The 12,680-nt window shown below is 39.9% G+C and overlaps 1 protein-coding gene across 9 annotated transcripts in view; it reads left to right on the top strand.

Annotated features, from left to right (window-relative positions):
- The window catches only part of IMMP2L (inner mitochondrial membrane peptidase subunit 2), a 734,073-nt gene that overhangs the window by 13,583 nt on the left and 707,810 nt on the right, over nucleotides 1-12,680 (top strand). For 7 of the 9 annotated variants that reach the window (XR_011854923.1, XM_072146911.1, XM_072146909.1 and 4 more), the window contains exon 3: nucleotides 938-1,041. Coding sequence is in view for 8 of the 9 variants with exons in the window: in XM_072146911.1 (XP_072003012.1) it covers nucleotides 938-1,041 (104 nt within the window). In the remaining variant the exon portion in view is untranslated. Of the gene's footprint in view, nucleotides 1-937; nucleotides 1,042-4,938; nucleotides 5,136-7,432; nucleotides 7,791-12,680 lie in introns of those variants that run through there. The other 2 variants (XM_072146913.1, XM_072146914.1) reach the window with 2 other exon arrangements.

Raw genomic sequence — 12,680 nt, 5'->3', positions numbered from 1 at the left:
ATGCGCCGTAGCTTGCCCGAGGAAGCCTGAGTGTAGCAGGCTTCATTGAAGAGCTGCAACACTTCACCTCATGTATCTCATCTTCAGGTAAGTATAAAGTGTTTGTTTTTATTTGATCTACAATGACCTGTTGGTGGTTTAGTGGCCAAAATCGCCCTAACAGGTCCTTTTTAAATAGTTAAGGATGTTTCACAAATTCTGTGATCAGCCTGTGATAATCACTCTACAGTGGATGGGATTCTTTGCAACATATATGATATATGATGTGATATATCAAGTAGTCTCTTTCTCCACACTAAACAGCAGCACTGTACTGTAATGTAGCAGGTAAGTAGGGCCTCCTTACATTGTATATTGATATTATGCCAGGAATTTCTGGTGTTCTCATAGTATTGAATGGTGCAGTGGGACACAAGTTCCATTAGTTGTGGAGTCATAACACTCAAAGTTGGAACAACCCCTTTAATGACTATTTTATTAAGTAGTGTATGACATAGAAATTGTGGAGGGGAATTACTGCATTTATCCTTTCTAGTTCCATAGTGCTTCTGTATACTATGTATTGAAACCAATGTACTTCTAACATTTTCACAGGGTGGGATCACTTACAGTGCATTGAGAAACACTATGTAAGAACACAGGGGCAGGCCGCTGCCCGATTGCATATGTGTTTCCATGGAAATGCATGAATTTGGTGACCAGTACCTGGGATCTTGCACTTAAACAATGCAAGACACTTGGTGTTGGTTACTGATCACATCCGTTTCCATGAAAATACATATGCGACAGAGCAAATGCACCCCCTTGTGCGCATGCATTACGTTTCTAAACACAAGCGCGCCATGTAACACAATTGCACACAATTGGTAAGAAGTGATAGAAAAGACACATGGTAAATAATTATTTAATTTAGCGTTTATTTTTGTTTCGTTCTCAGCCTTCATTGAATCCAGGCGGGAGATATGAATCAGATGTAGTTCTTCTAAACCGGTGGAGGATCCGGAATTATGCAGTTCAGCGAGGGGACATAGTCTCTTTAGTGTAAGTGGACATCTTTTTATTTTTCTTGTAATCTTTTTCTTATTGAATACATTTTACAGTATTCTGAATACCATATTTCACAAATGCCAAAACAGATGCAGTGTTCCTATTTTCTGCTTGTTCTTCTTTTATTATGACTTATGTGACAAGTTGTTTTGTATAACTGGAAATGTTTGAGTCAAGATCCCGCTTTGGTTTTTGACTTGGTGTGATCATTGTCGGTATGTCTTGATTTTTTTTCTCATATTTTGACTTAATTGGATGCTGAATACTGTGTGAATTACACTGATGCTTTCTTTTAGGCATTGCTTGTGCTTATCTTGATTGAATGAGGCAATGAAGCTGAAATTCTTTCTGCCGTTTGTGGTCTAGGGTCAGAGCCAAAAGAGGGCACTGTTTCACAAATAATAATAAGACTTAATTAAAGTGGAAATGTTAGTCAATAAAAGATCATGTCAAAGTGCAATTATGTGTCAGACATGCTCATGGTTATTTGTGCTCTAAGGCCTTCTGCTTCCTAGTCTCTGAGGTTCATGGCCACTTATAGCATTTTAACCTTTTCTAGCAGTGCAGCTTTTTGTGTATGTTCATTGCATCTGTTCGCTGATTCTCATTTGGATCACGTGTCTGCTTTTTTATTCCTTTGCTATTGCACACCTGACAGACCTTGTAGTTAGACAATAGTTAAGAAGAGGAGACTGTGATTTTATCGTACAGCAGCATTTCTATTAATGTATTAGTACATGATTAACTGACTTCTGCCGTCAACATATCTGGTAGATCTCGCATCCCGTTGTCAGAATCTCAACGTAAGTTGCATCCTTCAACCTGGATGATCCTCTGGAGTCCTCATTACTCTTTTGTCTTTAGCCTTCCAAGGTTACGTTACACTTAGCTTGTGATGAAGGAGATGCTCACCCACCTGGAATAGGTCAAAAGATTCTGCTGCAATGTTATTCTTTTCCTTCATTCAGCCAGGAACCACAGCGAAGATTACAATTACGTTGTAAAGAATAATGAGAGCTGTGGTCATATAGATCATTTCTGTATTCCCGTAAAGACTAATCAGCAGCCATCATGTTGCCATAGTTATATAGGTTCATAATGTATTTCACTTATATACATATTGTTCTTATTTATTTTTGTTTAGTTTCTGTAGTTAATGGATCAAATTCCGTTACCATTAAATGACGGATCTTCATATAGGAGGGCGCCCAGGGCCTTTGGCTTCCGAGGGGCTTACACCTGGGCCCTATATGAAGATCCGCCATCAGTCTTAAAAACAAAAAAAATCTATACTCGCCTTGGTTTACTTCTTCCTGAAACTGCAGCCCCATCTTCTCCTTCCGGCCCAGGTGAGAAGACAAAGCCATTGGGCCCGGGAGAAGAAACTAAAGGTCAGTATGCAGGGTTTTTTTCAAGAGGGGGGGCCTGCTGTGGACATTTCAGTAATGGGGAGAAATGGGACATTTACGTAAAGGGGGCACATTTTATTAAAGGGGGCATCTGCTATGGACATTTTATTAAAGGGGGCCATCTGCTGTGGACATTTTATTAAAGGGGGCATCTGCTGTGGACACTTTATTTAAGGGTGACATCTGCTGTGAACACTATTTAAGGGGAGCAGATGCTGTAGATACTTGGGCATCTGCTGTGGACACTTTATTAAAGAGGGCATCTGCTGTGTATATTTTATTAAATGGGGGCATCTGCTTTAGACATTTTATTAAAGGGGGCATCTGCTGTGGACACTATTTAAGGGGGCAGATGCTGTGGACACTTTATTTAAGGGTGGCATCTGCTGTGGACACTTTTTAAGGGGGGCAGATGCTGTGGACACTTGGGCATCTGCTGTGGACACTTTATTAAAGAGGGCATCTGCTGTGTATATTTTATTAAATGGGGGCCTCTGCTGTAGACATTTTATTAAAGGGGGGCATCTGCTGTGGACATTTTATTAAAGGGGAGCATCTGCTATGGACATTTTATTAAAGGAGGGCATCCGCTGTGTACATTTTATTAGAGAAGAGGCGGCACCCCCCCCCCCCCCCCCTAGGGCTTATACTTGAGTCAATAACTTTTCCCAGTTTTTTTTTTGTTGCAAAATTAGGAGCCTTCGACTTATACGCAAGTATTTATAGTATGAGAGGGGGTTCAGCTGCAAAGAGCACAGAGGCTGGGACAGCCAGGGGTAGCAGTTCAGATCTCCTACGTTGTCTAGGAGATCTGGTCTGGACCGTAGTCTGGCTGAGTGCTATCATGCAGTTAGGGAATGGGATTGTCTTTTCTAAATAGTTTTGTAATTTTGGAAGCTGAAAGAAGTATTTTTCAGCACTAACATCAGAGTATTTTTCAGCAGTAACATCAAGGAATAAAAACTTATTCTGCTTTCACATTCTTATCTATTTTAGTGGTTTACAGCTCTATCTAAGGACATACCTTGGTTGTGTAGATTCTTATCTTGTCTGGTTTATACTGATTTCATTTTAACTGCTCTCTCTACAGCTAAACTTTCAAGTGACAATGATTCAATTCCATGGCAAAAACTTGAAGAATATATTCATTATTAAAGTGGAAAGATTTAATCATTGTCTTATACTTCCCTTTCCAATGGGCTTCATGTTTTTAAGTTGCTACTATTTCAATTCTTTTTGTACTGAGATTTGAACTGAACTTTGGTACTTCTGCTTCATGAACACAAAAGGTGTTTTCTTTTGTGTGCTGTCGGTTTTTAACTGACGCCACACTGACACATTTATTTCAATGGACCCATGCACAGGATCTTGATTTTTCACAGATGTGGAAGCTGTAAAAAACCCAGAGCCGGTCTTATTCCTGCTCACATTTGTGGCCTCGGTCTTCTGTAGAAGTCAATGGGACAGGGAAAAAAATACTAAAACCCCAAGGGTCCATGTGGACCTTGGATCCCTTGTCTGTGGCCCAATGACCGAAGCCAATTTTTCAACTCTCATCTGACCAGTGTAATATTGAAGCAGCAACCAATCCAGTCATGGAATTAATTTTATAGAAGCAAAGTAGCTATATCTTTGCTAAAGGCTCCCATAGCTATTGGCTGACCGCTTGTTTATATTACTCTCTACTTTGTCCCTCAAACATATTCACAAATGGCTGAAAGTGCACAGAGAAAGAGGTATCTGTCTGGATTTTATCTCCTGTTAAAAGGATTTGGCAGTTGAATAACTTTACCAGCATTTGACATAGTCTATGTTCCTCCAACCATGCGACCATTCTAAGTCATCTTTAATTCTGGTATGCCGACTTCAATCGGAGTCCTGCAGTCATTGCCATCTGTTTATCACTTGTTTGCAATCTTTTTCACCCAATTAAGTTCAACTATTGGTGGAAACACACTTATAATTACTATCATTTAATCAATACATTGCGATTTGATGATCGAGAGCAGTGTCCAGCTATACTTCTTTGACTATAGTAAAGCTTCTTTTGTGTGATTTTAACCTGTGACTTTAAAAAGTATTCCTTTCTTTGATAAATACTGTTCTGTCTTTTTTCATACCACACTAGTAGCTTAGGAGCTTTGATAAATGTCCCCCAGGGCTCTTGAGCTTTAGAAAGCTATTTTATGACAGAAACTATGAAAGGCTCAAACCTGTCCAGGAAAAAGCATCCTAATTGTTGGGCATGGCTTTTGCTCCTTACTTTAACATCCAGTTTTTAGGTCAAACCTGTGAAGCGTGTATAAAAGAGGTGATTAGATAGATGTCCCAAGTTATTTGAGCCAAACACTCCGCTGCATTGACTTGTAGAGAGACTATGGATCGGCTTAAATGTAACTCTTATGGAACATCTTGTGTTCTGTAGTAATCAAATAGAATATTTTTATATTTCTCCTATATTACCTGTTTTTTTTTCTTAAAGGGAATATACCATGGGAGTTCCTGTTTATTAAAGGAAATCTCCCATTAAAATGAAGCATGATAAAGCAGGGCTTGTAAAAGCCTGTGAATCTGCAGCTTTATGAGGATTCGGTAATGTCCCCATAGCCCTTCAAGCTCATTAGCATAATGCTAAAAGTTATTTTTAGAAGGAAGGAGGCTATGGGTAACACATATAAGAAGATCACCACAGTCACCATGCCTGGATCTATGGGTAAGTGTCCCTGCTTTATCATAGGCACCCTGTCAGTGGGATATGTTTTGGCTTTATGCCGTCCTCATAGTTTTAATTTAATAAGCAGTATTAAAAGTTTGAAGGTTTTTCATAGAAAGTCCATTCCTAAATCAAGAGGTCTGTTTTGAGCTCTTATCGTATCTGTGTTTTACTTCAGCCATAAAAACACTTTTCGGCTCCCTTGACTAAGTGGTGGCTAGATGACTCGTCCATCACACCTTCACAGCTCCTGAAGGCCATGACTAATGCCTATAGATCTTTGCTTTCGCCACGCTTCCAGGAGATGTACCTCCAGCTGTGGCATTGCTCCTATATTACTCCAGGAACGATAGCTTGTGGGAGATGTCCCTGTGGAACTTGACGGAATGGGTTAGGAATGGTAGTAGTGGTAACTAGCAAATAAATGGGCTAACATTTTATAATATATCAAGCTTGGGCTGGGGGGGGGGGTTATCCCCTATCCCCTATATCCCCACTCGTTTCCCCTAGAACAGGATATAACATTATCTCGTAAAGACGTTAATCAACATTTGTATTGATGACCCTATGTTTGGGTTTTGGGTTTTTTTTTTCTTTTCTGTTTCATAAAAATTTAATTTAATAAATACAATAAAAACATTTTACTAGTATATTTGGAATAGCAAGGTGTCCCTATTGTAGAGGTTCCAGGCTCCGTTAGCAGGGTCTGTACAAGTCTATAAATTGTCCAAACACTTTAGCTTTTGCCCAGCTACTCATTCTGCTAAAAGCTATTCCCTGCCTATGTTCCCATACACATGCACAATCTGCATGTCCAAGTATGCAGTATGGGAATAGTGGAGTAAACCTAAAATCTTTTGCCTAGTATCTCTTGTTGAGGGAAAGTCCGGACACCCCATACATGTTAGATGATCGACGGCTGCCACTGAAATAAGAGGGTTTGGAAGACATGAACTTATTATATTAGTGCATTGCCATGAATTCCTGTTAGTCCTTTTGGTACCTAGCTATTTACTAAAATGGGACTACTCCTGAGTTAGCGATCTTGTGATAATCTGTAATGAAGTCCAAATCCCTGTGTATGGATCAACAGCATTTTCTGACCCCAAAATGATGAATGTCCTACTCCTACTCATTTAATGCAGAAAACGCAAGCACTTCTGTGAGCGCAATGCCTGCTGTAAACCAGGCCAGGCGCTACATTTAAGATGGCATTGTCTGCTTCTGGTTTTATCCTTAGAGTGACCTTAAAGTTGAACCCCGCCTGATCACCTATTATTGCCATTAAGGCTGTATATTGGGCAACTATTGTTTTGTAGTTGGTAAACTGGGGAACACTTACATATTGCCTTGAAAAATAGCCCAAGCTTTAAACCATTTTAGTGGCACAGTGTACCCACTGTACCCGATGCATACCATTCTTCTGTAGTTAGAATCCTATAGCAGTACAGCCAGCACTAGGGGAAGATTTGATGAATTTGATAAGAAAATCTGGCAGTATAACTCCTATACAGTAAATAATGTAATTTGCCGTAGAATGGATGTGCTTTTAGATCATTGCAGTGGTAAATATTTGTGGTGACTTATGAATTACATACAAGTACATACACATATGCTAATCAGATCCACATGTTTTGTTGCCTAAGGCAATATATAGATGTTTTTTCTCTCATATTCGTACAGTAACTACGTTGACCATGTTGATTCATAACGCTGCAGACGACTTTCAGTAGACCAGATGAGAGCCTTGTTAATGAAAGAGACTACATTACATTTCTCCAGCTTTCCATGATAATGAGATGTGACACCTGTCACAATAAGCCAGAATTGTTTTTATTTTTGTGCAGTAAAATGCTTGTGTGCATTGCACTGTGTAGATTAAATATTTTAGAAGATACAGAGATCTTGGGGATGGCATTTAGTGGAAGAATGCCAGAGCCCTTTAACTTACTGATCATCAGGATACTGAATTGGTAGAGAATAATCATTTAAAAAAAAGATTAAATGCATATAACCAGCACCGTAGCTCATAGTCTTAGAAGCATTAGGTCATCTGTGATTTCCCCCCAATTATATCAAAATACTGGGCAAATCTGGGCAATTCTTTTCAATTTACGGAGCAATATAAGGGCTTGATAAATTGTACTTCCTAGTGACAGCTTTTAATAAAATGATTTTTATATTTTGCTAAAAATGGGCATTTTTGATTTTGTAAATTTTTTTTTTACCTTTTTTAATTTTGTTTTTTCACTGTTTTTTTCAGGTCCCAGCATTGCAGTACATTGGGAATATGATGCATCTTTATTAGACCCCGCCTCCCACAGGTTATTCTGTATTCTGTGGGAGCTTCGGAGAGGCTCCCATCAGTTATAGAACTGGTATTGATACAGATCGCCCATGATCCCTCTCCTACAGTCTTAACAATGTTGCCCAGTACTGTTGCAGTGCAAGCTATTAAAGGGGTTGTCAGGGCTTTAAACAAACTATGTAACCATCCCGGGGGTGGGGGCTGTAAATCAAAGTTACCTCCTCCATCACTTTTGTTGGTCCCGGCTCCTGCCTATCAGAGCTGTGTCCCTGTTTATTTACAGAGACAGACGTGGCACTCCCATCCAACAACTTATGCTCCCTGCTACAGCATGATAATGCAAGCAATGCAGGAGGTAACTTTTTTTTTTACAATCCCCCCCCCCCCCTGATTTGCTCAGTGATGAAGTGACTTTAGCATAGCTTTGGCATAGCTCTATACTGTTCCCTAAAAATACAATAATCACTTCAGGTTTAGTTCCCCCAAAATATTTTTTCCACACAGTTCTCCGAAATAAGAAAATGCAAAATTTCTGTTGCATATAGAAATCACACTGTAACCCCTAGATTTATTTTAATATACGGTTTACTATAGCTCCTCAATTAATTTTTCATTTATTTATTCATTTATTTACTTCCCTCTGAATAAATAATGTGCATTTATTTATTGTACCCACCCATAATAATGACATATATTATATCGCATCTACCACAATAATTTATATTGTGCCCTCCCTAATGGATTAAAAATTGAAGAATTACAATAAATATGCTACACCTAATAATTTTATATATACCTCCTTCACAAATTAATTAGAATTTAAGCTGTTGAACTCAATATTAAAATACCATACATTAACTGCTCTGTCTCCTGCCGCCATCCTCCTTTTTTTATCCTCAAGGCCAATGATGAAATGACGTACATACAATTATAATTCTAGTTCCCTAGGTTATATTACATGAACAGCCTGTTGGGGTTGCAACAAGTACTATTTCTGAAAGCGGCCTTCATCATATTGGTGAGGGGGGCCAGTGGTCCACATGACTTTGGGTCCTCTACGATCCAATAGCTACACCAATGTATGTAACTGCTTTATGAGAACAATCGTGCTAGGTGCACCGAACATCTGCAATGCACAATGAGTTCTTTTGGTAAAGTTTGGTTACAGTTTTTGCAAAGTACTTATCTTTCATGAACAGTTTCTACAAAAATAGTTCCCTCGTCTTCTAGTAGCAATAAGAGATTTTGTAAGAATTTTGTAACCTGGAAAGTCTTCACTCCATAGATTCTAAAGATAGCGTCTGTAAAATGAACAAGCCAATGCAGAGCTCTGTAAACAAATGGCTATGCAGGAAGAAAATCAATAGTGCATGGACAGAAAATCATTAGGCGTCCTAATAAAGTTCATGATGAAACTTTATGCATGCCGCCGGAAAGGTCATGTGCTGACTGCATTAGCTCTGATGACATATTTCTCAGCTATGCTGCAAATGCACTGGATGAGTAGTAAGATGTAAAACTGTGGAAACGCACCACTTGCAGATAATGGTGTCTGTAATGGCTGCTTCTCCACAGGCTATTCCTAGTAACAAGTCCTCTATTGTTCCTCTATTTCCCCTCCTAAGTTTTCTCTAAATTTCTGTGAACCGTCGTAGCATGAGAAACGCTATGCCACCACTCTAATTCTGAAAAGCTGCTTTAGACATTTCTGATTATTCACCTAATAAGTCATGTTAAACTCTGTGCATAGAATACAGGGAATCCGTAAATGTCTTGCTTCATTGCCCAACGGCTTTTTAGGTCTAACGTGAAGGAAGGCAAAGCATTTCATACATTTTCTATTGATCTAAAGATAGACTAGATTAGAGGTTATCTGTAATACCCTTGAATACCCTCTGCTGTCAGATTTTTACATGGATAGCTAGTATTATCTTGCTGTCTGAATATGCCTGTGCTCCAGAATATTGTACTTCAAGATTAATTAACCACTTTTAAAACCTTCTGACACACAGTTAGGAAATAAAGAAAAGCTGAATAAATATACAGTAAATGAAATGCCTGCATCATAGTGGAATGTCTTTTTATCATCTAAAACATAAGTTTTCAAATGGATTTTATTGAAACAAAACTCCTCCCATGTGGCTTAGATTTTCTCTAAATATCCCAACTGGATATTGCAGGTTTGGAGTTTTGCCCCCTCTCGTGTTCTTTTGAGTCCCTCTTAGTGTCCACCTTAAATTGGGTTCACATTGCTGTTTCACAGTTTTTTGCTGATCGCAGGAGCAGGACCAGGTATCCAAATGTCAGAGACAGCAGTAGACCCTTGGGAGAAGACACTAGAAGTTTATTACCGCTTCTGCCTTCTCCTTTCCTCTCTGCATAGCACTGAAGAACCTGAACTACCGTCGTGTCTAATGACTCCCACTCATATGATCACCAGTTCTAAAAGAATTAAGCAAAATTGCTGATTCTGATCATACCCAGTTCAGTATATATATATATGAGAGAGAGAGAGAAATGGAGATTTTCCAATAAAGTTAAAAACATTGTCATTTGTGATTTGAACAGAATATTTCACACAACTCTGAAATAAAGCCTGTGTGATCACAGCCTCGTCCTTTCCCCTGTGGTATATGTGGCCTCAGCTTTTTATAAAATAGTTCATATTAATCAATAAATAAGGTTAATAATGGTAATTAATAAGTGCAAAGAACCCTTAAAAATAATAATAAGGAAAATAGCCATGGTAGTTACTTTAAAGAATTTTCTTATATAGGGATATTCTGGTTAGGATGATTTCTATAATACACTGATTTGGGGCCATTTGATGAATTGAACTCTGCCTGTATTATGTATCGTTATTTATTTTTATGTCAAAATCTTGTTTTAGTTACATTTTTGTAATGCTGTAGCACCTCAATTTCCTTTCAGGGATTAATAAAGTTTTATGTTATTGTATATAGTGAACATGTATTTGTTGTAGTTGCTATATGCCTATTATAGTTTTTAAGTTTACTTTGGTCTAATAGAACACTCAGAAGACTAATTGATTCTATGACATAAAACAAAGTACAATGACGGTGATGATAAACATGTCACTTTCATTACAATTAACATGGTTGTAGATTATGTCAGCTCATTAGTTCCCCATTCCCTTATGGATTCTCCCCTCTGTGGCTTTTCATACTTTACCGTTTGTTGCCATTTGGAGGGAAAAAAAATCTTCAATTTATGACCTCTTCAGACATTGAATTACAAGCTCTACCCCTGTGTGAAGCATAAGATTAAGTTTATACTGATTGGCACCTTTGTAAAAGATGAGTGTGTCGTCAATATATTCAGTTCTGGGACAGAGAAGCAAAGCACAGCGCAAAAAAGACCTGATTATTCAGAGCAAGGTTTAAGCATATGCGTATTTAACATAGGTTTTCTAAAATTTAATTATGTCCAAAAGCGTAATGATTTTTTTTTCTTAATTTAAATGTATTGTGGACAGGACATTGTTATAAACCCAAAATTCTTTGAATAAAATGAGGGGAATTTTGATTCTTAATGAAGCCAGTATCAGCATAAAATACATTGCAGCAGGAAGCACCAAGTTTAGTAAGAGGAACATTCCTCATGATGTAAAAGGATCATTGTTGTGTTATTTAACTCACTACAGATCAGCTCAATGTTGGTGTGTAGACATATGGGTTAGTGCTAAAATCAGTGTGTGTTGGAAAATACAAGTTAAACATGTTGGTCTTATGTCTAGAGGTTGTTCACAAACTTTACCAGGGTAAGTGTCACGGGTGACTCCACGTCTTGAATCGCCTATATCTCGGTGTGCCGTGCAGCCCCCGGTCAGGTCCTGTCCTGGGTGTCCTCGCGATCCCTGTTGCAGATCGCGGGTGTACCTGTGCTCCGCTGTGCTGCCCTGCTCCCCTCGTCTGTACTTACCTGTCCCGCCTCCTGATGGCTCCAGTCCCTGGCTCCGGTTCCGCTCCTGCTCGCAGACTAGGCCGCGCGCCCCCGCTCTCTAGGGCGCACGCCCGACTCTTCTAGAATTTAATGGGCCAGCGTTCTCCTTATTGGCACTGGCATCCGGCTCTGCTATATATCCTGTCTACTCCCAGCATCCCCTGCCGGATCTTCAGGTCATTCTGCTGAAGAGAAGAGCGTTTCCAGACGCCTCCGTGATCCCTGAGCGTTTCCAGACGCCTCCGTGTTCCCATGTTCCCGTACTCCTGTGGCGGTCCTGTACTCCTGGGGCCCATCCCGAGGTCCTGCCATACCCAGGTTCTGCCTTCCCGTGGTCCTGCCTTCTTGTGGTCCTGCCTACCCAGTGTCCTGGTGGCTCCCCGCTGCAGCAGGACCACCCCGCTTTGCGGCGGCTCTGGCAAAGACCAGGAGTCCACTTAGACTCTGCTCCCGGGTTGCGGCTGGCATCATTATCTCCCGCGATGGTCCAGGGAGTCCACAGACTTTAGTCCCAAGGGACTATTCCCAGAGACTGTGACAGTAAGTATAATGATAGAGTCATGTGACCTGCAGGACTCATGACTTTCTGTTACTCCTCCTGTCCTGCTGGCATCAGGACATAGAGGGTATTTTTAAAGCCCAATGACATCTGTGTCATTTTTCCACTACTCCTCTATTAAACATGAATAGCGAACTGAAGATCTGTACACCTTCCATTCTCCGTAGAGTTTCATATAGTGTAACATTTGTCATTCTTTCTTTATTTGTTAGCTCCTGCGCTCCTTTATCTGTGACAAATACAGGAAGGACATGATGTAAGCTGCCAAATCCTGGTGGGAACTTTGTCCGGACAAGCAAGTGTTGGACCACTCTTATCTGCAGCTTTGCTTTTTGCTTTGTGAAAAATGGAAACAATGGGCAACATTTTACTTACCCGGTCTTGTGCAATCCCCGCTGTGCGTTGTCCGACGAGAATGAACTTTGCCACGATTCACTAAGATCCCGATATCCTGCATGTGTTGCTTCCCCGCTCAGGTCCGCCAGAGTTCACCTTCTTCTTCCTGGTGTATGTAAGTGCGTTGTCTTGCGACACAATTTTAAAGTTCTACGCTCAGTCTGAATACGACCCCCCCCCCTGATTTCTGTCGCATGAAAGTCAGCCCAATTGCTCCAAAATCATGTGCGACAAAATTATGTGCGACACAATCCCCTTCTAAATAGTTGTCACAGTGGCTCAAAT

This window comes from Engystomops pustulosus, chromosome 4 (assembly GCF_040894005.1).
Source record: "Engystomops pustulosus chromosome 4, aEngPut4.maternal, whole genome shotgun sequence".
NCBI classification, from domain to species: domain Eukaryota; kingdom Metazoa; phylum Chordata; class Amphibia; order Anura; family Leptodactylidae; genus Engystomops; species Engystomops pustulosus.
This window is presented reverse-complemented; position numbering and strand designations above follow the sequence as displayed.